At 42.7% G+C, this 23,997-nt stretch overlaps 1 protein-coding gene and 1 pseudogene across 1 annotated transcript in view; one reads left to right on the top strand and one right to left on the bottom strand.

Annotated features, from left to right (window-relative positions):
• MSN (moesin) overlaps nt 1-23,997 on the top strand; it is a 61,455-nt gene that overhangs the window by 20,378 nt on the left and 17,080 nt on the right. Inside the window, exon 2 of the mRNA XM_011383381.2 lies at nt 17,290-17,373. Within this exon, the coding sequence (XP_011381683.1) occupies nt 17,290-17,373 (84 nt within the window). The remainder of the gene's footprint in view (nt 1-17,289; nt 17,374-23,997) is intronic.
• Nucleotides 5,457-5,564, bottom strand: LOC111733044 (annotated as a pseudogene).

Genomic DNA, 23,997 nt, shown 5'->3' on the forward strand with positions numbered 1-23,997 from the left:
AAGTCACATTTTAAAAAGCAATGTTTAAAAAGAAAAAAAAAAGAGGAATATGCAACAAAGATCATATATGGCCCCCAGAAATAGTTTAACCCCTGGTAGTCTATGCTTTATATTCCCAATTTATTATATACCAATTTCTTATAAACTCATGACTCCTTTATAGTCACCTCTTTCCTGAATCAGGTACATACATGTTAGGCCTTTGAACCCTAATTTATGATTGGGCTGCTTGTAGGCAGCCCTTTCCATGTTGGTTACTAACCAACCCATTCTGTTTCCTTCTCATGTACACTTGGAGTCATAGTCATGGGGATTAGAATTAAAATTGTATTCCTCTTGGAGTAGAAAGAACCTAATAGATGATACTTTCCTCTAGCTCATTCTTCCTGTGTAAGACAGCTTTTCATCTCAGATGGCCCCAAATCTGATAAGTACACAGCTGCTATTGATAGTAATTAGGGAGATTTGAAAACAAAAACACAACAGTCCAAAGCTGTTCTAAACAGCGTATTCCAGAGCTGGGGCTAGCTCTTTCTGTTCCTTCCTCCACACTTCATCCCTGGCTTTGCTGAGCCTCCCAAAATCAAACCTGGCTTTTGAAAAGGTGCTTCCTTTATGTTCTTGTGAGACCATGCCTTAGAAGAGGAATTTGGGGTACTTTTGTAGTAAGACACTGAGACTGTTTGGAGTTATGGGGATATCACTATAGTGTAGCTCTAGTGATAGGCCTACCCCTGCAGGGAGGCGTTCCCAGCTCTTTCTGTAGCCCTTATACCTAGTGTTCTGGTGGGGATAGGAGGTTTGTACTATTTTAGCTATTGTGTGTTTATGTGGGTACATGCCTTTTCAGGCACCCATGTCCATTCATGCCAAGTCTTTGAGAATCCTGGAATAGAGAGAGTATGGTGCCAAGGCTGAGTCACTCTCCTGGAAAGGTCAGAGTTATAAGAATTGTTGCACTGGAGCTGCTCCTGAATGCCTTCTCTTCTTTCTTCTGCTATGCCTACCCTTCCCCAAACACACCTAGGATTGTAAATGGCCACCCAACTTCAGGCTATTAACCACTGAGATTCCTGACCAGGGGTTACCAGGGCACAAGGTGGTAAACAGTACTCACCAGGGCTCTTCCTTCTTTTCCCTTTCTCAATGTCCCCAAGTCCTATGTCTCTACCCCCAATAGTGTGGAAGACTTGGAGAATATGCACAAATGTTTCTGACCTTTAAGGAATAAACCATATTTGTAGATAGTGAGTGAGGTTAGCTTAAATGGTTTTAAGGTGACAATTAATGGTGAGCATTCTAAAGAGAGTTGCCTCAGGTTTTCCCATGACTGTTTTGGGTGTGGGTCTGGTCAATGTTGTTCAAGTGGACTTGAGAGAAAGGAGGGTAGTAGCCATAAAATAAATAAAGTAGGCCAGTTATGTAGAATCATTTTCTACCACTATTTATAGCTACATGACCTTGAGTAAGGCATTTAACCTTTCTGAACCTTAGTTTTCCATCTTTAAAATGGGAATACTAATGATACCCACTTCCTTGGGATTTATGAGAGAGAGAAGAGATCATGATTGTGAAAGTACACCATGAAGGGTGCCTAAGATATTGAATGTGCTTGATAAATGTCCCATTTATTTCTTTTATCATATTTGTCTCTCTTTAAGTATTTGAGATCAGAGAATTTTAGGACCCTAGTTAGGTTTTGCCTCTAATCTAGTGCTCCCTGTACTGTACTATCTTTGTATGATTTTTTTTTAATAGATGAGGAAACCAGTATTTGAAACAGTGATGCCAATGACTAGCCTAGTTTGTGGCCAGCCCCGCAGTGCCTTCCACTGCAGTCTGAGAATCTGTATAGGTATGTCTGTTACTTTGTAAAGAGAAGCTCCAGCCCTGGGGAGCTTAAAAGTCCCAGGATGAGGGAATGGGGAAAAAGAGAAAAGGTATATGAGACCCAGGTTAGACAGGATGGTCATGGGGTGCAAAGAATAGAGGATGTACAGAGGAGAAAATAATTAGAGGAACCTTACTCAAGAGGGCAAAATGATTTGTGAAATCAGTGGGCCCCCGCCGCTTTGCAGAAGGCCCACCCCAAGCCCCACCTCAAGCCCTTGCTGTTCTGGTAGCTTTCATTTCCTCTGTGTGTGTGTGTGTGTGTGAGAGAGAGAGAGAGAGGTAGAGTAAAGGGGGAGAGGGGTAGGGTATGGGTGCAGGGTGGGGGCTCTTAGTCTGGTCACCCTTCCAGTTCTATCTGTAGGTGGACAGGTTTTCCACATGGACAGAAAGTAGGTTGTGGTAGACTCTTTCAAGTTCTGGAGAGTGATTCCCCCAAGGTTTGTGGAAGCTAGGGTAGGGAGTGCTCATTAAGCTAAGCCGGTGCCTCGGTGGGGCTCTGTAAAACAGCCAGCTTCCTACCAATATCTCGTATATTAGACCGCCTTGTCTGATTTGTCTTCAGGGATTTCTGTCTATATCTGTGACATACCTCTCCCCCAAATCTCATGAGCTAGTGCCTAATACTGCGGTGGCAGAAAAGTCTCTAATTTAATTATCTTCTAATAGATTCTAGGAAGAGAGTCAGGGAGCTGGGAAAGGAGACCTTGATTCTTAACTCTGTGCCTTTGAGAGGATTTTTGGCATATTTCCCTATGGCATTTGGAGGGCATATGTTATATTTCTTGCCTCTGTCCTTGTACATGCTCTTTCTCTTCCCCGAACAACACAAGATTCCCTTTCCCTTTGATATCTTTTTCCTGTGACAGGGTTATTTATCCTTCAGGACAGGTCAGCTCTTCCTCTAGAATCCTTCTATCTTCCCACCTTCTCCATTATGGCTTGGATACCCCTTTATGTTTCCTCATTTCCCTCTGATTACCTCTATCACCGCCCTTGCTGTATGGAATGGTAATTCCCCAAATATTTTCTTGTCTCTGTCTCCCAATAAAAAATACTCTCTCTCTCTCTCTTTTTTTTTTAAGAAATACTCTCAATATACACTCACTTGCTTTTACACACACAGATGTATAATCAATAGAATCATCTCAAGGCCTGATCCATATTGGGTGTCTGATAACTTGGTGGTATATGAACCAGCATGTGTGTATATTTATATGTGACTGTGTCAGGGATCCAGGTCCTTTCAAAAACAGCTGAGGTTGGTAAGGGGTGGCTTTATTTGTTTTTCTAGGTCTTATTAGAATTATAGGTAAATTTCAAAGGCTTGTTTTGGATTATGGAACAATGTCTATTCCCTGAGCCATTAAAGGAGGTTGCTGGCTAATTTCTGTAGAGATTCTGGTGGACCTCTTTCTGGATGCTGTCTGAAGAAACTAGATCAAAGTTAGGGCAGTGTAGGGGGCTGCTTCTTACTCTACCCAAAGACCTCTGATGTGTGTGTGTGTGTGTACAGGGCAGTGGGGTGAGTGATTTCATCCATGTTCACTTCAGCATTAGGGGGCATGAAAATTGTATGTTTGTGGTGGTAGGGGTGCTGAAAATCCTGGTATTATTGACTGGATAGGTTAAACAATTTTTACTGGCCTCAGTAAGTTGGTAGCTGAGCTTGTGGCTTGGAGGGAAAGATGTGGCCTTATCAACTCAAGAAAATGCAAAGCCATTTCTTAGAGAAGTTATAGCAATCTACATAGAGACCGAAACTAATAAGCTGGGTGTGTCATGTCCCTGCTCTCTTACCGCCTCACTCCAGGACTTTCCCAAATCATAGATACACAGAGTTCAAGGGCATTATTTTGGCTCTCTATACCTCTGTTTCCAGGTAGGTGACCATGACATATATGAAGACTGTGAGCTAGTGGCTATAAACAGAGATACTTAGGGCAAGTATAAGGCCACTCTTCAGCCTTCACCACATCTACTGGAGGCAGGTGCTAAGAGTCAGTATTTTCTTAAGGCTTATGTGACAAACCTTTTTGCTTGATGGGGGCAAGAGTTAGATTGGGCTACAAGATTAGTTGTAGGGGAGCAGCAGGCTGGATGGGATTGGGGACAATCCTATTTCAGAGTGGTTGGGCAAGGTCCTCCTTACAAGCTGTGATAACCCATCAATATCCCTTCCTCTGAGTTTGTTGGGGGACTTGTTCCTATGGTTCTGAAGTCTTTTTCTTTTTCCAAGTGGCCAAAGCCACTCTAGGCTCATTAAACTCTGCAAATCATGCTACTTTAGCAGAAATGCTGATATAGGCATCTAAAACCCATGTGTAGTGAGACTTGAATGATGTTCGGAGCCTTTTTTTAAAATGAGTTTAATGCATTTTTGCATCTCTTTGTTCATTAATCAAGGAAGAACATTGGCATGTTTTCTATTTTCTAAATGTAGTAGAATTTGTCAATTTGTGTTTTTCCAGAAAATTCATTTTTCTGGAAGTGCTTTGGACCGTCACTTTCTGTCTCTAGGCATGGATCCTCCAATCGTGGAAGGTGCTCCTAGTGTTAACTGATCACCTTTCCTGTCCCTGTCTGTGAAACTGGAAGATTTACTGCAGATTATTCACCCTGATCAGGCAGAGAAGTCTAGCTCCCTCCCCAGTCAACCAAAGCCTCCTCCAGGGAGGGGAAGTGTGGTAAATGACAATATCTTTCCCCAGGCAGCCACGTGTTCTCTGAGAACAGGATGTGGGGAGGGTTGGGCCCCAGTCACAGGTTATGGGGGTGGGCACAGGAAAGTGAGTTGGTGATGTGGCCATGCAGGTTGGTGCCTGCCTCCTTGGCTTTGAGAAACATGAAGAGCCCCTTTATTTTGTAGTGTTCACTTGCGTACACCTACCTACCCACAGCATGTCTGTGTTCTTACCCTAAGAAAGAACTGTAAATACCTGTAAATGAGGCCCAGCTCTTCAGGCTGGAGAAACTCACTGCAAGGAGTGGGTGGGCCCAGGTTGCCACCTGTACCAGCTAATGCCTTGTGACTCCTACAGCCATAGGCCATTTTGGCTAGGGGAGCTGGGCCCCAGCAGAGAATGGGGTGCTTCGGTGCCCTTCCACAGGGCCCCAGTAATTCTCCTCCCCCCAGATGGCTTCCTAGCACACTGAGGTGATTTGCATGTTCAATTTCCTTTCAGGCTCCATCCTCTTCTTCTCCCTGCCCCCACTACTTTTGCTGGGGACCTTTGGAGATGTGCTGTGTAGGGTGGGGAAAAGAGGATGTAGCTAGCTTCCTGTGCAAAGGAGGGTGGGGCGCCCGTCTTCCTGCCTGTCTGTCCACCACCCAGACGCCATTTACCCAGTACTTGAAGAACTGCCTGAAGAGTTGAGTTCAGTCATCAGACACGGAAAGGCTCTCTGAGGCATAGGGATGGAGCTTTGCTTTTACTGGTTTCTCTTCACAGTTCTCCACTGTGGGGATTGCCAGGTTCCCTTTTCCTGAAATCACAATGCTGGAAGGGCCTTTAGAGGCCAACTGATCCAACCACCTCAGATTACAGATTTGGAAACTGAGGCCCATAGAGTCCTTTCATTCCCATAAGGAATCAGTAGCAGTGTTACGATGAGTAGAATTCTGATAAGAACAGATACTACACTTGATCTTAGCCAAAAGGCCGAGAAGTGATAACATGAGTAGAATTCTGGAAAGTTAGACCTGGAGCTTTCTCCCTTCCCCCAAGCTGCTAGTCCAGTTGTTTGCAAACTGTATTTGGCCGAGCTACCTGGGGAGCTGCAGCCCCCCTTCAACCAGAAGAGTTCTACTTTTGTGCACTTCATATTTTGAAGTTCCATGTGTTTTTCTGTTTGAGAGAATAAAGAGGCAGGAAGCTACTAAAAAAGTAATAAAATTTAAAAACACTGAGAAAGATTTAGTACAGTTAAGGGACACTCGGACCTAAGTTACTGGGACCAGACCCAGAACAAATTTCTGGCCCACTGTTTCCTGGCTGGTTGCTCCCAGTAATTTGTGTGGCTTCCTCTCCCACAAGAATGACTATTCCCATGCTGCCTTGATTTTCCATCCCAAGGAGAGCCAGTCCCTCTTGTAGTAGCCTGAGACAGAGCTAGAGGCTACTAGATTTCTTGAATGAAATAAATAATAGGTAAGGCACTCTTGTAACCTTAATAAGAGAAATTTGGAAGGGCAAAGAACATTGTACTGATATTTGGGAAGACTCGGCTTCTAGTCTTGTCTCCTTCACACTTGAAAAAATTGCTGTTTACCTCACTGAGCCTCCATTTCTCCCTTCTATAAAATAGTGCTTGTCTCTGCTTTGCATTTCATACAGAGTTGAATTCAGTGAGAGAATGCATGTGGACAAGTGTCTTTTAAACCATAAAGAACAGCGCACATGAAGCTAGCATTATTATTGTATGAGAGTGAGCCATAGGCCTTGGAAGCATCTGGGTTGGATAATGAGATTGCAGGAGAAAGGAACAAAAATTTATCAAACATCTAATACATTCTCAGAGCGAAATCAAGTCCTTTTGTATAAGTAAAGGAGTTAATGTCCTCACAACAATCCTGTGAGGTAGGCATGATTACTACCATTTTACTTGTAAAGAAACTGAGGCTTCAAGAGGTCTAGGACTTGGAATGCCCCAGCATCTCCCTCCAGAGCCCACACTCTCTGTTATATATGTTAAGAGTACTTAAAAATGTGCTGTGGTTTCCACTGGGGCTTTCCAAACCATTCTCTGCCCCACTCCGGCCTCTCTTATCTGTTAGGGATGTTGCCTTCATGTCTTATTGCTTTTATGTCTCAGTTCAAAGCTCTTGACCCCTAGCTTTCCTTAGTGGTACACTAGGCACAGTTAGGTGCCCTTTTGGACTTAAGCCGATAGAGGAGTCTTTTGTCTTTCCACAGCCACCGTTTCCTTGACAATAGGGGCTTCTTACTCCCCTGGAGAGCTGGTAGGAAGAACAAGGGATTTGTTGCTAGTCAGATCTGGCTCTTATTCAAGGTCATACAGCTAGAAGATGGCAGTTCCTTCCCTTTATTGAGACTCAGTTTTCTCATTTGTAAAATGGGCTCAAGGATACTTTACCCCACATGAGTCTCAACGAACTCTTTTTAATGTTTAACAACAAACTCTCTACTGAAGCCATGATTTGTAGTTTACAAATCTCTATGGTGTAAATACTCTCACCATGGTCGATTTCAAGCCACCAACCCTCATCCTTGAAGGAGGAGTTGCAAAGAGATGTGTGTAATCAGCTCTAGTGTGAGCTGGTTCCAGTGTACCATTATTAATCACATCTATCTTAGACTTTTACCCTCATGCCCCGCCTAACCTGTTCACATCTGTATGCAAATTCAGGACCCTCTCACCATGACTCCCCTCTTCCCCAGGTTCCCAGAGCATCCAGGAAAGGATCATTTAAAGTCTGCTCCTTGCTTGAAAGTTCTACTAGGAAAGAGTGAATGTGGAATGTTTAAGGGGCAGAGAACTCAAGAAGGCTTTGATTGGGACCCTAATGAGAACATTTTGTTCAGTATGTTTTGGCTGCTGAGGTGTCTGCACCAGCTGTTTCCTACCGCTTTCTAATTCTTAATTAAATGGCAGAATAGTGGAAGGCTTTGGACAATGGCCTGAGGGTTTGGCCATTCTTGAAAGTACTTAGCTTTCTGATTGGAATTCCAAAGTCTTCTCCCTCTCTTGCTTGCAGAACCTTATTACAATGTCCCTGTAATGAGGATCCCAGGGCTAGAAAACATTTTGAAGGACCAGACCTCTGGTTCAACCTCTCATCATCTCGAGAGCATCTGTACCAGGTGAAGTTTCTTTAAACTTCCCAAAGGATAAGAATCTCCTGGGGCAAAACTACTAGTTCCCAAGTTCCTCCTCTGGAAAGTCTGTTTCATTCAGTAAGTTTGGAGTACTGTTCAGGAATCTGGGTTTTTAAACTAGTGCCCCAAATGATTCTGATTATCAGTTAAGTTTAGGAAATACTGCGTTAGCACTGCACAATAATCTGGTAGGTTGGCATCATAATACTTATCTTACAGGTGGGAAGATAGGGAATTCGTGACTCCTTATCCGTGAAGTTGGATCTTGCACTCAGGTTTTCAGAATACAAAGCTATGTTTCTCTTGCAATGAAGACATTGCTTTGGTGTACAGTAGTGTCTGTGGTGGTAGGAGTGATGATACTAGGTAAGGAGGAACAAGGATAACCCCTGCCCTACTTTAATGATGGAGAAACCAGTTTGCAGGGGGGTTTGGGGCAAGTAGCAGAACTGATTGCATCTCTGATCTTTTGTGGAATTTGTGTTCAACTTTGGAGAGCCATTTTTTTCAGGCCCAGTGGCCCAGATGCCTCCTCAGTTGCACTCTACTTTCTGTGTTTCCCTTTCATCAAGCATCCCTCTAGCCATATGAATACCAGCTCATGAGAGGCTGGTTGGTTCAGTGAGCTGTATTCCATGCCAGAGGTTCCCAAGTCTGACTGGGTCTTAGAATTATCTGAAGTTCTTCCGATGCCTGGGCCCTGCTTCTTATATAATAAATCGAAATCTCTGTGGGTGAGGCCAGGGAATCTGTATTTAAAAAACTTCTCCAGATGATTCTGGTGAGCCAGTTTGTAGATGCAGTTCAATTTTCTGGATACCAGCTGAAAGTTTGGAGGTCCTGGTGGGTTGTGTTGAGGGGATGTATATTGTTGTGTATATTGTTGACACGATTGAAGAAAATGGCAAGGAAGAGCCCAGAATAAGAAGATCGGGCATCCTTTAAAAAGGACAAGGTAATATAGGTGCTCTGTTGTGTTCTGCCTCCCCTCAGGGCTCTGCTCCTTGAGAGAAATTCCCATCCCGTGCAAGAGAGAAAGAATTTAAAAAAGTGCAAGGGTATATGTGTGTCTACTTGATGTGCATGGCCTAGAATTCCAATCACATTTTAGACTTTGCCCTCAAAGTGAAAGAGTTCTTTATACTAGGAGGGTTCTGGAAGTCTACTTGGGAAGCTCTTAGCCCTCTGCTGTTAAACAAGTTTTTGTTTTTAATCATTCCCAAGAGGTAGGATATTTGTAATATTATGGCCAAAACAGGAGGGGTTAGTCATCATCACATTCTACTTATGATGTGCCAAGTACTTTCCTGTCTATTATTTGAACTTAAATCTCCCAGTATTCCTGTTGTGAAGTTTATATTATTAGACCCATTTTGTAGATCAGGAAACTGAGTTTCGGAAAGAGGAAGGTCAGACTCCAAAGCCTCTTTCTGCTATACCATGCTTTGCTCCTCAAAGAGATGAGACCATTATTTCTGGGATGAGGGCTCCAATTTTGTGTTTTTCATTTACTGGATTTAGCTGTTGGCTTACCAGCAAAGTTGGCAGGAAACTGCCCTTAGCCTATCTCTGGGGTTGAAAACAGAGCCTTTTGACTTGGTTTGGAAACCTCCTCCTGCCCCTCATATTTGACTGATAATGGCTTCAGCGATTTTAATGCCCAGGAGAAGAAGACAGGGAAGAAATCCTATGAGCAGTGGATGGAACCCAAGCTGAGGCTTGGATCATCTCCAGTGTGCCTCAGAGCTGTGATGCTGGAGGTTGCTAGGGTATGTTACTGAACAGAGAGAGTAGAGACCTCTATGGTGCTATGGAAAGAACTGGCATCTTCAGGCAACTATGAATGGTCTGTTTCCAGTCTACAAATACTTCCTGTGAAACTTACAGGCAGGAAGCTGGGTCAAGCAGGAAACTGATGCAAGAGACTGAAGCCCAGCTGGGTGTGGCCCCCAAGAGATTTCTCCCATTTGGGAGACTTACTTTGTTAACGATGGACCCTCTTCTCTTTTATTTCAGCAGCTTCAAATTTTTATGGGAATTGAAGAATCTGTTTTTTTGGCTACCGGGATATAAATCTCTTCCTCAAATTCCCTGCCTGTTTCCTTGCTGTGTTCCCCGACCCTCACCCCAACCTCCAGCTTGGGTCTTAGCGGTGCTTACTACCGGAGACCTTCCTTTCAGTTGCTATCCAAGTTTTGGAGGAAGAAGCTGTCCTAGAAAAAAGGAATCTTCGAGTCCCCTACTATGTTGTTATAAAAGGTTTAATCTCCCTAGAATGGGTAGTAGTGAATATCTCAGAGCCTGAAAGTTAGCCTGCTCTTTGTTGAAAGCTAGACTTTGAAGCAGTGTCAGCCTAGAGTTTTTCATGGAAGCAAGGTAATCCAACTTCCTCGACATAAGTCTTTCAGATCAACAGTAGTTAGTCTGAAGTGTCTATTGTTTTCTAAGAGCCAGGGTGGTTCTATGGCTTATTAAATAGCCCAGTTGATCAAGAGCCAGGTTTTTGATTCCTGCTTTCACACTGTTTAGCAGCTGTATGACCTTGGACTAGTGCCTCTCCTTCTCTGGACCTCAGTTTCTCCAGGAGTATATCACAGAGTTTGAACCAAATAATCCCTAAGGTCCCTTTCAAGATCTGAAGGTTTAGGATTCTGGACTGTTTATTCTCTTGGAGAATAAAGATGAGAAGTTCAGAAGGAGCCAGATGAAATTCCTAGGATGAGTGGATTGAAATCTTGAAGTGTAGAAAGGAGGAATGGCCATTTTAAGGAGGTGGTGGGGCAACTCCTGTGCTTAGGAAGGAGAGATGAGCTGGGGTCGGGGGAAAAGAGTGGGTATTGTTTGCTCCTGGGGTATGGTTTGGCTGAGCTGATTTTGAAAGTAAGTTCTAGAATTAGATACAAATGGTGAGGAGCTAGTTTCCTTCCTGACCTTCATATGTTGAGAGGAAGAGCAGGACTCTACTTTGGCCTGAGATTGAGCAGAAAGCATGCAAATTAAGGCTGGGTTAATGGGGAAGCTGCAGCTTACTAAGGTAATCTCGTTGTTTCAGACCTGTTTCTCATTTGGCCTCTGCCCTGAGCTCTCCTCCCACAGTTGTGTTCTTATTGCTAGGAAGGATTAGTTATGTTTGGAATTAGTTTCCTAAATATATGGTAACTGGAGGAGTAATACTCGGTCTCCAAAACATTCTTGTCTCCCCATTGAAATGCTTCTTGGAGAGCTTTTGGAGGGAAGGACTGGGTCAAAGCAAGTTAAAGGGGACCCTTATCTCCCATGCCCTTTGCAGCAGTTCGAATGGTTCAAGAATTAACTGCTGACCCATTAAGGTATGTGTGTGTGTGTTGAGTTGGGTGTGGTTCTCTTTTCTAGAAACTACTGGGGAGAGGCACAGGCATAGGAAAGGTTTACCCCAGACAGGTCTTTGTAGCTATAAGTGTTTAGAAATGGGTAGGAAGAGGTTAGCACGGATAACTATTGTACCAGGTACCACTTCCAAGTCAAAAAGGAAGAGGCTGAGTTGCTGGGAAGTGAATGATTTGGTGGAGGAGGAGGAGAAGGGGGAGATGCCTCCTAGGCTAGAGATTCAAAGCAACCCTTGTTTGCCCCCTTATGGAAAACAGCTGCTTGAGGCAGTGCTGTCATCTCAAGAGGCAAGACAGACCAGGCCCTGCCCTGCCCTTGTCCCATTTTTGGTAGCAGGAAATGGTGGTTGCTGGAGCCCAAATATTTGGGAGTGGCAATTTGGGTGACACTGTGGTGACTGTTCTCTGTTCAGGAAAGAGACGGAAGTTTTGAGGTTGCCCTGGTAGGGCACATCCAACCTTTGGCTCTCCTCTCCTACTTACCTTTGCCTTCTCCATACCAGCAGCTCCACTGAAAGCCCACAGCTGGTGGGCCCTCAGGGAGAACAGGGAGGTGGAAGGTGGGGGATGAGGTCATTGAGCTCAGACTCAACTGATCTGACTCATAAACTCTGCCCTGATGAGGGTGCCTTCCCAAGCAGCGCTTCTCAGATGTGCCCAAGCTTCCTATGTCAGAGTGTTTGGGCCTTGTTCAAAATAGTTGCCAAGGCAGTGTCTGAAGACAGCAGTGAAGTCAGCATGACCAGAGAGATGAGTGGAGTCATTGAAGGAGCTCCAGGAATGTCCAGAAGACCTGTCTTCACTACTCACTGGCTGAGTAAATATAACTTCAGTGATGTTAAGTGAGACTGTGGGTGATGGGGCTTGGCACATAGTTGGTATTCAATAAGTGTTCATTTCCATCCTTCTGTCATCTACCTCTGTGTATTTCAGTTTCCTCATCCATGAAGTGGTGCCTGTATTGCCAATTCCCTCTGGCTTATAAGTCTATGCATCAGGCACATTACTTGTGATTATTCAACTCTCTCTTTCTCTCTCTCTCTCTCTCTCTCTCTCTCTCTCTCTCTCTCTCTCTCTCTCTCTCTCTCTCCACCCCCCGTCCCCTCTCTCCCTCTCTCCCTCTCCCCTCCCCTCTCTGCTTTCTCCTCTTTTCCCCCCAAACTCCTCTCTGGGAAAGAGCCATCTTGTAGTTCAGTAACATGGGACAAGTGAGGGGAGACGTTGACACTGTGGCCTGGCTACTACTCACCTGGGTGCTCCCAGCTTTAAGAAAAGAGAGAGTCCATTATTTGAAGCTGTCCAGGCCAAAAATACTCCAGCTGCTGCAGCTAAGGCAGAGGTAGCATCTGGCCTGGTTATTTTTGTTTCTCAGGCCAGCCAACTGAGGACATAGGAGAGATTCCAGTTTGTTGAGGACTTTGGATGGCAGATCACTGAGATCCACTTGTTAGTGTCCAATGAAGGACTTGGTGTGGGAAGTGTCTGTGTTCAATTGTTCAATAAATAACAGTGGATTTATTGTTCTTGGGCTGGGGGTGGAGAGGCTAGTGTGTTTGAGAGGGCGACACCCTTCATCACCATACCCAGACATATTTTTTTTTCCTCAAACTCTTAATGTTCTCCTGGGACAGTTTTAAACATCAGGCTGTACCTAAATTATCAGAGACAAGCTTAGTCAGGGATTTAGTTCTCTGCTAGGGACCACATCTTCTCATTAAGACTACAGAGTCCAAGCCCTAAAAGAGGGCAGTGGGTGCCTACTAGGGTAAGCATCCAGTAGGTCCTGTGTGGTAGTGAGTTTGGGCCTTGAGCTCATCTTACACATTTGGGTCCCAGATTAGTCTAAGGGAGAACAAGAGATCTTCTTTGATCAAGACTTCTGCCCTATCTATCACCTTCAGGCCTCAGTTATGTTACTACCCTTACTCCCTACTACCTCCAACACAGAAAACTAGAGAGTGTGGACACATGACCCTGTTCTCATGACTCACATTTTCTTCTGAGTTAAGTGGTGGCAAGAATAGAAGTCCCTTTGTGTTTCTTTGTGTTTCTTTCTTTTCCTTCCTTCCTTCCTTCCTTCCTTCCTTCCTTCCTTCCTTCCTTCCTTCCTTTTCTCTCTCCCTCTCTCTCTCTCTCTCTCTCTCTCTCTCTCTCTCTCTCTCTCTCTCTCTATCTCTCTCCTCCCCTCCCTTCTCACCTCTCCTCTTTTCATCTAAGATTGTCGCCACAGTAAAGTTCAGGAAACCTCAGGCTGCTGTCCTTAGAGAAGCAGCCACAGTGGAATGGCAGAAAACTTGAGCAGGGATTCTGGAGAAATAGGTTCCAGTTTGGTTTTAGTTGGACATCTTCAGATTTAGTTCTTTGCTGAGAACTTTAAGAGAGCCCTGGTTCTGGGTCAATGCTCTATCTAAGAGGGAGGACACATGGTCAACACTAGCCTCTCTGACATGCTTATTCCTAACCTAGGGTGCGTCTTTTTCTACCAATTGATTTATTTAAGCATTTCTTTTTTAAAATTATTTAAAAATATTTTCAGTTACAATTGACTTTTAATATTATGTTAGTTTCAAGTGTACAGCATAGTGGTTAGATAGACATTTATATAATTTAGGAAGTAATTCCCCCCTGATAAGTCTAGTACCCACTTGGCACCGTACATTGTTATTATAATGTTATTAACTATATTCTCTATGCTGTACTTTATATCTCCGTGACTGTTTTGTAGATGCCAGTTTGTACTTCTTAATCCCTTTTCTTTAACAAATATTTAAGTTAAATATTTGGTCCTATGGGCCAGGTCCTGAAGATAGATGCTATATTGACATAACCTATGATTGACATGATATACAAGAGACACTGGCTTATTTTCTTTGAAAATTCTTCTCATTAGTTTGAATTAAAGAGAACTCAGGCTGTAGAATGTTGCCGTGGAGCTCCACTCCTTTCCCTCAGTTTCTCCCTGGATACGTTTTTGTTTTTTGTTTTTTTTTTTTGTTTTTCCCCAAAAAAAGCCCTCTTCAGATTTTGCCCCACCCTGCTCAGGATCTCCAGGCTGGCTGGCCACTGCTGACAGAATTAAGGCTCAGTTTTCTCTCATAGCTTTCAAGGCCCTCAATTCACCTACCTTACCAGCTTCTTTGCCCACTCTTCACTCTGCAGGCCTCATTCTCCCTGGAATAGGCCTGAATGCTTGCTTCGAAGCAGGCCATCTGTACCTCTGTCTCCTCTGGCCATCACATATTTCTCTACCTGGGATTTTGGGTGCTCTTCACCCCATTGCTGCAGTCTCCTTTTTTCAAAATCCAGCTTATCTTTAGAGACCAGTACAGATACCACTGAACTGTGGTTCTTTATTTCCACAAAAGTTTTTTTCTATTCTGCTACAGTACTTCTCAGGGTGTCTTTTTTTGTATATTACAGTTTCCTGTTATTCAATAAGTGCCTTGGGGTCAGGGACTGGTCCTACAACTCTACTCTAACCATAGTTTCTTAATAAAGTGTTCCATTAATATTGGATTAATAAAATAAATTTATAGGAAGCTTTTTAACCTGGAGTTCTTGGGCCTCCATGGGGTACATGGATGCAATTTGAAGTGTGAAGGATCCACTTAGATGGAGGAGTATTAAATATTTGTTTTTACTAACCTCTCACTGAAATTTAGCCCCTCTTTCAATTATGAATGTAAGCAAAAGAAAAAAAAAAGAAGTAGTAATGGCAGTATCTGTGACTTTGTCACCAACGGAAATCTAAGATACTTTTATGTCACGATTTAGTTATTGCAGATTCTCAAAATATTTATGCTCAACACAAAGTTGAAATTACAGCAGTGATAACTAATAAGATACAGTGTTAAGTAATTACTTAATATGTTAATAAAGAAGCACATATTACATTTTGATATCTATTTCAATATAATTGGTTTCTTTTTATCTACTTTATTTCATTCATTTACAAATATTCTGAGAAGGGGCCCATAGACTTCACCAGACTTCTCAGAAGGGCCCATGGCACAAAAAAGGTCAAGATGTAAAATGTTTCCACTTCTGAATCTGTATGCTACACCATATTTGTCTGTCTCTGATATCCCCTTGCTTAGTACTATTCAGTTAGCCAGCATCTTTTGTGTACCCATTGAGTCTTGGATACTAGAGAGGTAACTCTAAGTAAGACAGAAACCTTGAACTGAGAATAAAGTCCAGTGTACTAAAGACTCACTGTCCCTTTTCTGCTCTTTCCTATCCCTTCAGTCATTGGTGTTTTGAGGACTCCCCTGACTCAGATCAAGAGTGATTTGAGGCTACATGTTGTAGCCAAATTCCATCCCATTGGGCCTCATTCTCCCTACCTTATGAGGGCCTGTTCTATGGAGGCCACTGGATTGGCAGGAAGCCTAGGGTGGCTAGCTTTGCCCATTGCCTCCCACTGGATTACTTGCCTTACTTGTTCCTGCCTTCAGGGCCTTTCCTGTCTCATTGTCAATCCTGAAATAGATTTCCTCCCTGGCTCCCTGGTGAGATTTATTTACAAAGTTGTTCCCCAGGCCTGGTCCTCATCAGAATTGTTTAGCTAGCAAAATGGCTGTCTGGCCTCCTTTTCCCCTCTAACTGACCTTTGTGCTCAGGAAAGGCCCAGAGGTGTCAAAGACTGATAAGGCTTAATGTTTTACCCATTCCATGGAGTTTTACATCTTTGACAATTCTATTTTTAGTCTCTCACCCCAAAAGTATAAGTAGTATGTGAGCATCTTAGATAATGTAGGAGAGCACACTCATAATATTACCACCCCCAAAACAAGCCTGACTAATACTTGGGTATGATTCTAATCACATCTCCATGCATAGTTTTTACAAAATTGAGCTTATACAATCCTATCACTTACTCTTCACTTCATATTACTGAGGTATTTTCCCTGGGCATGAAATAGTCTCCATAAATATTTTATATGACTATATAACAAGTCATCTTATGGATGTACCATATAGATTACTTAAGGAAAATATCCAATGATTAAAAAAAAAAATCTGATTTCTTTTAATGGGAGATATTATACACTTTGATGTAAGATGTGTAGCATATTGGTTTAAATTGTGAGGTTTGGACTTAGATCTTAATTCAAACCCCATCTCCCCACTTACTAGTGATATGACTTTAGATAAATATCTACTTTATCTTCAGCATGGAGATGGTACTTTGTACTTCACAGGGTGATCATTGATATTAAATGAGGTAGTACATATGACATGCCTAGTGAGTAGTAAGTCTCTATACATGAAAGCTGCTGCTTGTCTTTGCTATTACTATGACCACCACTACCAAAATTTTAGCCAAAGGAACAAATCTCTACTGATGAAATTTCAGCTATCATTGACTTGAGCTAAGGGTTCTGTTTGTAAAAGTGGAGAGTACTTTTGCTGATGCCTGTGAAATTCTGTATGTGGCTGCCTTTTTTTTTTTCTGGGCCTCTTTCAACGTCCTTTTTCCCTCTGCTGACTTGGCTATGGTAGTATCTCTATGCTATCCACACCTACCTCTGTTGAGGCCCCTTTCCTCTCTTGTGCCTAAGGAGACCAATAAGCATTAACAATACAAGTTGGTATATAGAACCATAGACATCAGTCCTGAGATGGTCCTTGGATGTCACCTAGTGTAGTTGACTGACCCCTCTCCCCCATTCCTGCCCTTATACAGATGGGGGGAACGAGGAAGGGAATAAAACTTATCCAAGGTTGTAGATTGACCCAGTTACAGTGCTAGGTTTAGATCCCAGTGTTCTTCATCCTGCCCTTAACTTGGCTCTGCAAAGACCAGTGCTGTAGGTAATCCAGGCTGTAGATAAGAGGTAAGGAGAGAATGCTGTGGGCTTGGAGCTGACTTAGATAGGGAAGACTTCCTGAAAGAAATACAGTCAACTCTTACTTCTTCTTGATAGTAAGCTGATTTGCATTCATTTGCTTGCCCCTTGGTAAGCATTGCTCTGTTATGTTTTTTGTCTTTAGTAGTAAGCTGGTTGGGAACAGGGGCTGAGTTATCATTTGTTTATTCCAATATTCTCCCTTTTTTGCCACAAATATCTAAGTTGCTCAGGTTATTAGTATCCTAACTCCCTCTTCTGTGGTTAAACAGAGACACTTATCTCAGGATCTGCTGAACACAGAGCCAGACAACTAACTTGCTTCCTTTGATCTCATCCTAGATCAATGTGCGTGTGACCACCATGGACGCAGAGCTGGAGTTTGCCATCCAGCCCAACACTACTGGCAAGCAGCTGTTTGACCAGGTAACGTAGGGACTTGTTGCTCCTTAGCCTCTTTCACTTCTCCCAAAAGCTCCCACCACAATATTTGCTTCTTGGTAATCTGTTTTCCTACCCACTCCTTCAAGATAGGTCAAAACAAAGTTAAACAAAGTTTAACTTTGACAATTTGTACCTTGAATGGATCTGGTTAATCCTACCCTTGGTCCTGAGCTTGGCAGAAAAGAAAAGTGAATGGTTTATGATTCTGTGCTAGATGCTTTAAAAATGTTAGTACATGAAGCCTTCCTCTCAATTCTGAAAGATGTAAGTGATCTCTTCTCCATTTTAATGATGAGGCTTAGAAATTAAATTACTGCATCCAGCTGAACCCCATATTCTTGTAACTGCACCACATGGCCTCTGTTACATTTTGTTGTTATTTTCTAGTAGATGGAAACCAACTTATTCTCCCTGAGGTAGAGTACTCTATGTACCTTTCCTTCAGAGGAATATTAGAATTTAGGATACCCCTGGGGATGATGAGTGCAATAGGAGGGTACTTCATCTCCTATAGTCATGCCATGGAGATGATACTGAAGTGATTATTCTTGTCTCCAACCCAAGGAGTATCCCTTCACTTTAAATCACAATTATCAGAAGGTATGTGCTATGTAATATAATAGCCAGGTAGGGGCCACAGAACCTTTCAGCAATCTTTCATGGGGCAAAGGAATGTGCCATCTGTGACCAGACTTTCAGGAGTGAAAATGTGGCTTCCATTTCCATTTGCTAGGATCCCTCCAGATGGGCCATTATCTCATTTCCCTGCCAGCCTTTGGTGAGGTGGAGGTCTGACATTGTCCAGGATGTTAGGACCACATGTCACCTTGATGGATTTTCCAGGCCTTCTTGCTTCCGTTTTTCATTTGCCCTCTGAGTCCCTCTACTGTCTGAGAACTTCCCTAGAGTTGGGAAAACGAAGGAAGAAAGAGGAAAGAGGTTGCATTCAAATGAGATAATTCTGTTCCTGTGAATACTCTTTACTGATGAGAGGAAAGATAAGGAGAGATAGGAGATAGAGATGGTAAGAAATAGATCTCCTTGTAAAAGGAAGAGATAGCTAGAAATCTGAGTCCCTGATGTCACATGGTAGAGTGAAAAAATTGTTGTTTATGGCTGATACGAATGAGAGTTAATATTTGTCTAAGGCTTACTTACTGTATGCCAGGTACTCTGATAGGCATTTTGTGTACCATATCATTGACTATCACAAAGCCTTTTGAGTGCAGGAATTAGTATTGGCCCCATTTTACAAATGAGGAAACAGAATCTTCATTTTCCTATCTAGGACTTGTGAAAATTATTGAACCTCTCTGGGTTGTTATTTTCATCCAAAAAAGAATGGTGATGGGGAGTACTAATACCTACCTCATAGGCTTTTTATGAGGTTATGAAATATTATGTTATTTATATCATGCTTATTACCCAAAAATACTTGTTATGGTGATTTATAAGGATATATAAAATTCAAATGGATAAATTAGAAATAGGTGAGAAAGACAATAAGAAAATACAAGGGCAGCAAGTGTTATGTGAAACATCCAGCATGTAATAGAGATATAATAAATGATAGCTCCTAAATGCTATGATACTTCTTGTCTTGCTAATCAACTTGAGTTGGGAGATGGACTTGAAGATCCTCAGAGTATCTAACTTTGAATTTAGCTGGAACTTGCTTCTTTGGAGTTTGTTTTGTTTTGAATAGTGAAGAATAACTATTGATATTTAATTTGTGAAGGTACAAACTAGTCAGAGAAACGTTTAAACACACATTTACTATAATTAAAGTAATGTGCTGACATTCATGTAGCTTGCAAGTGATTACAGTGCTAGTCTTGGATGACTGAATGAATTTTGATTATATTAAGGTTTTGCATTCTCCTTTTACATACAGGTTTTATATCGGAGAGCTTTCAAAGGGACAGCCTTGTGAAGTTGAAAGGGCGCTGGATAGAAAGTTAGAAATCTTGGGCCTTAGGGCTGGTTCTACTGCTAACTCTCCTGACAACTTACACAAAACTTTCCCCTCTTTGAGCCTCAGTTTACCCATCTGTACAATGGCTAACTGATCTCTCTAATCTGGTTATCTTTCAAAAATTTACCTTCAACATTTGTTTCTGCATTCCATATCTCTTTCCTATTTTTAACCTCAATGTTTAGATTTCGCGTGACCTCTTTATATAAAAAAGAAGGAAATGCCTCACTTGTGTATAATTAACAGTTGATATATGCGGGGTGGGCGAAAGCTGCCTGGCATGGGGACATCTCTTAGACAGGCTTCTTAATGTCTCTGGGACGAAAAAGAGAAAGTGTCCATATATTACAAAAGCTGTTTGGCCCTTTGATTCAGAAAGCAATGTCATTCTGGGCAGCAGCTATAGAGGGGAGAATATCAGCCAGTATGATTTTATGGTGCAGCTGGGAGCCAGAGGCTCCCTCTGGATTGTACCCAGACTCTTTCCTAGAGCCCTGGTTTTACAACCCACCCCTCTCAAGGCAAATGGTGCCATCCCCTGCCCTCAACACTGGGGGCTTTGTTCATTTGCATTGGAGGGGGATAGCTGTGGAGGGTGCAGAAGCCATAATTTAGAGCCTAGGGCAGAAAAATCCTTGAACAAAGAGGTTTATTAACTGAAAAGCCACGAGGCCTGGTAATTCTTTGTTAATATTTGTTTGGTGTATGTACTGTGGGTGTGGTTCTGAAGGAAGCCTGATGGTAGAGAGCCCTGACCAGATTGGTGTGCTAGTTCTGAAAGCTACTACTTCCCAAACAAAACCCTTGAGAGACTTGAATCTTTCATACTGGTTGAGGAGAGGAAAAGGTGAAAACCAAGAAATTTATGACTTCCCATTTGGAAGATGAGTTTTGTTTAGAGAAATATCATATGTTGAGCATCTACAATGGACTAACCCTGGCACTTTAATCCTTGCACTGATCTTGCCTATGAGAGGTGAAAGAACACACGCTAGGTTAGATAGTAAGTTGTGATATGGAGCTCCAAATACATCTTTGACTGCAAAACTGTGCTTTCCCCCACTACACTGCTCTGCTTAGGGTGAATGAGGCTGTTTTGTCTTGGAGAAGACTCTAGGTGTGTTCTCTGTCTTGAGATCTCTGAGAGGCTGTCATAGGAAGGAGGGGGCAATCATGTTCTGTGAGGCCAGAAGGGACAGAGCTGGAACTCCATAGGTGAAAACTACAGGGAAAAAGATTTGAATTTAGATAAGGAATTAAGCTTCTGGCACTCTTGGGACCAAGGCAGGTCTGGACAGGAGTACACAGAGGTACATGTTCACAAGCCATTGGGGGATAGGATGTCTTCTCAGTAACCTGACAAGGCATAAGGGAAGAAGTTCATTCTGTCTGGGCTTTGAGACCCATCATTCAAGTAGGCCCTCCTGATGGACTTGGGGCCTAGGAATAAGGAGCCGGACTCTTTGGGAGGAATTGACAAAAGCTGGGACCATCCTGGAACACAGCAGTTGTCTGACTGATAACCAGAGAAGAAGCCAACTGCAAAGGAAGTGCCCTCCTCAGTACCAGCGATTTCAGGCAACAGTGGGAAGCCATAGTTTGAGGAGGCCCAAGGTATGATGGGAAAAGGAATTGAAGCCCATAGTTCCTCCAGTTTACCTTTGTTTCTTCTTGTGAGTGTATTCACAGCTAGGGAGGGGAGAGAACATGTTGCAAGAGCGATTCTGTCACCTCGACTTTTAGAGCCTGAGGTTATTCAGAGGGCTCTTGATTACCTACATGACACTAGTGGGCAATGTCACCACCATGAATTCCTCTTTGAGAGCCATCTGCTTGGCTCCTCCTAACCAGGGGCTCTAGCTCTAGCCTAATTCTACCTTCTCCCCTCCCTTTAAGGTTTTGAGCTCTAGAAGAGAGGTGAAATCTCAGGGTATCCATTCATTCATCTAGTCACTGACTGAAGGTCTATTGTGTCTCAGGGAGAATCTCTCTAGACCCATCAAATACCATCTCTACCCTTAAAGAACTTGGAGTTTCTTACCTATGGAAGCATAGAAAAGTACATGCAACTCTCCTTCCACATAGAATGCAAGAAACACCTTTCAGGCTCAGGTTGTGTATAAAGGTGGTATATAGAGCATGAGATTTGGTCTTGGCCTTGGGTTCAAATTATACCCCTGCTATTTAGCTGTGTGACCTTGGATAGCTCATTTAACCTCTTAAGACTTTACTTTTTTTAGTAAAATCGTAATCACACTAATCTCAGAGATGTTATGGTTTTATTTAATCCTCAAATAAGTAAGGTACCTGGTACATTTCAGGCATTCTCATGTTGATTGCTCTTATCAAGGGCTAAATAAGTAGGTAGAAATTACTCTAGATGTTCAGTTAAGGGAGCCATAAAATTAGGAAGCTTTTCTGGATCAGTAAAGTCCTTAAGATTTGTGGACTCTACATCAAAAGCAGCAACCCTTTCTTTTTTCTCTCCCATTTTTATTTTATACAATAACTAATATCTATTATTATAATAGTAGTGTCTCCATCTTATAGATGAGGAACTGAGACTTAGAAAGGGGGATGGATAAGACCTATTTAAGGTTAGATAGCTAGGAAGTGGTGTAATGCCTTGACCCAAACCATATAGCATTTTAGTTTTCTCTATGCTTTCTCTCAGCTGTGTCCCCTTTCTTTGCCTGTTTCCATTTTGAATGGAGGTAAGTTTGGTCCCTAAACTTAGAACTCTACCTGAGTGTGTTCTGTGCTATAGAGCAGGTGGCCATTTGAGCACAAGCAGTGTGGAGTAGCAGAAGCAACAATGGTGGCAGCCTCTTCTTGAACTTTATAGCTGTGCATTGATTTGCTGTTAGGTGGGTGGCTGATGTAGCTGCTGCCAAGCCTGTTATGGAATCTCAGTGGACCTCAGGTGTTTGGGCATTGACTCAGTTTTGCATATAATTTCTTATACAGTTTTCCTCTTGAGGCTCCAGTATTGCTTCCTAATCCTGTTCTGGGTTGCTGAAGTTGTTGATTACATCACTAGTTTGCTTATTCAGATAGATGCATGGTGGGTATATGGGAAGAGGATGCTCTGAACTTTGGGATGTACCTTATCTTCCCTCCCCTCCACAGACCTCAGACATAGGCAGCCTTTACCTGCAAAAAATAGTCAATGGGGGTTCTTTCTTACATCCAGATGCTCCTGGTAATTAGGGAGGATTTTCTGAGGCAAATCTCTTCCTCTCACTGGACTTCAGTTTTCTAGTTTATGCTGCTTGAACCCTATAGATCTCTATTGTCTGTTTTGGGGGCTTGTATTTTATGGCTGAATAGAATCCACAGCCAGTGTCTTACAAACTGAAGTCCTAGTCCTTCTAGGTATATGTGGCAGGTTCTAGGAGGTACACAGAGCTGTGGGATGAATGTTTAGTATCTTGGAGCATCAATTTTACTTGTAGATATTATCTATTTCATTATTAAAACAGATTTAAGGAGTAGAATGCAAAATTTGCACAAAGAAATTCTGGTTTGCAGCCCTCTACTTATATATCACCCCACCCTTGCTCTTTCCTTGTGGCTCCTGGGTATATGCATTCATTATTTTCTGCTGCTTAATGATTTTTACCATGGCAGCTTTGAGAAATACTAGCTCAGGCCAGATGAGCTGGCTTTCTGGGATAAAAGGAAGTCAAGGAAGATTTTTTTTCCTCAGGGATGGAGCCATTTCAGAGTAGAAGAGTAGGATCATAGTCACTGGATCCGCAGATGTTGTTCCTGGATACTCTCTCTTAGAAAATGAGGTTTCTCTTTCCTCTCGAGTGGAGGTCCCACCTGGAAGCAAAGCCGGAAATAAGTAAAGCTTGGCCTCATTTCCAAGTCTTGATATTTCCTTGTAGCCTGGGGCCCAGGGGTCATCTGTTTTATCCTTTGTTCTTTTTTCAGTCTCAATCTGATTTCATACCATATTTCCTTCTCCACACACCCTCACTTCCTCACTTTGGGACTTCAGTGTAAGCTGAGATACATTGTTCATTTCCAGGCGCTGGAGCCTAAGGATGTAGAAAATTTATATGCACCTGATTTCTCTATGTTCATAATGGAAGAGACAGTGCTCAGAGAGATTAAAATTCCCTATTGATACTGAATTTTTTGGGGGGGATAGCACTTTGTTATTACTTTGTCCAACTTTTCCTCAGAGATACTCAATTCTAGAACTATTTTGGTTCCCATGAGCCTCTTGTCATCACATTTCTGCCCATCCCACTAGTGAACCAGGCAACCTGGTGCAAAAAGAGGCTAAGGAGCTCACTCCTTGGGCTTCTGGGACTGGTTGCATAGTCTGTGCCTGCCTCACTCTCTTTTAGATCTGGAGTCTCTGAGCCTCTACAACTGGGCTGTTGGTACAGGCAAAGGCCAGTTGCTGCTCTACCATTTCTGTTCCCAGTCTGCCCCACCTTGACCTACCATCCTAGCCCTAATTGTCCATCTTCAGCATCTTCAGTGGGTCTCTTTCTCTCCTGGGGCTGAATTGTTTCTTGGAACTTACTTTTCCCCACCGATTGCATCTGTACACTATTTTTCTTTAACCCTCTGGAAAACCATTAGAACTGTTAATTGGGCCCTATCTGACATCT

Source organism: Pteropus vampyrus, unplaced genomic scaffold (genome assembly GCF_000151845.1).
Source record: "Pteropus vampyrus isolate Shadow unplaced genomic scaffold, Pvam_2.0 Scaffold516, whole genome shotgun sequence".
Lineage (NCBI taxonomy): Eukaryota > Metazoa > Chordata > Mammalia > Chiroptera > Pteropodidae > Pteropus > Pteropus vampyrus.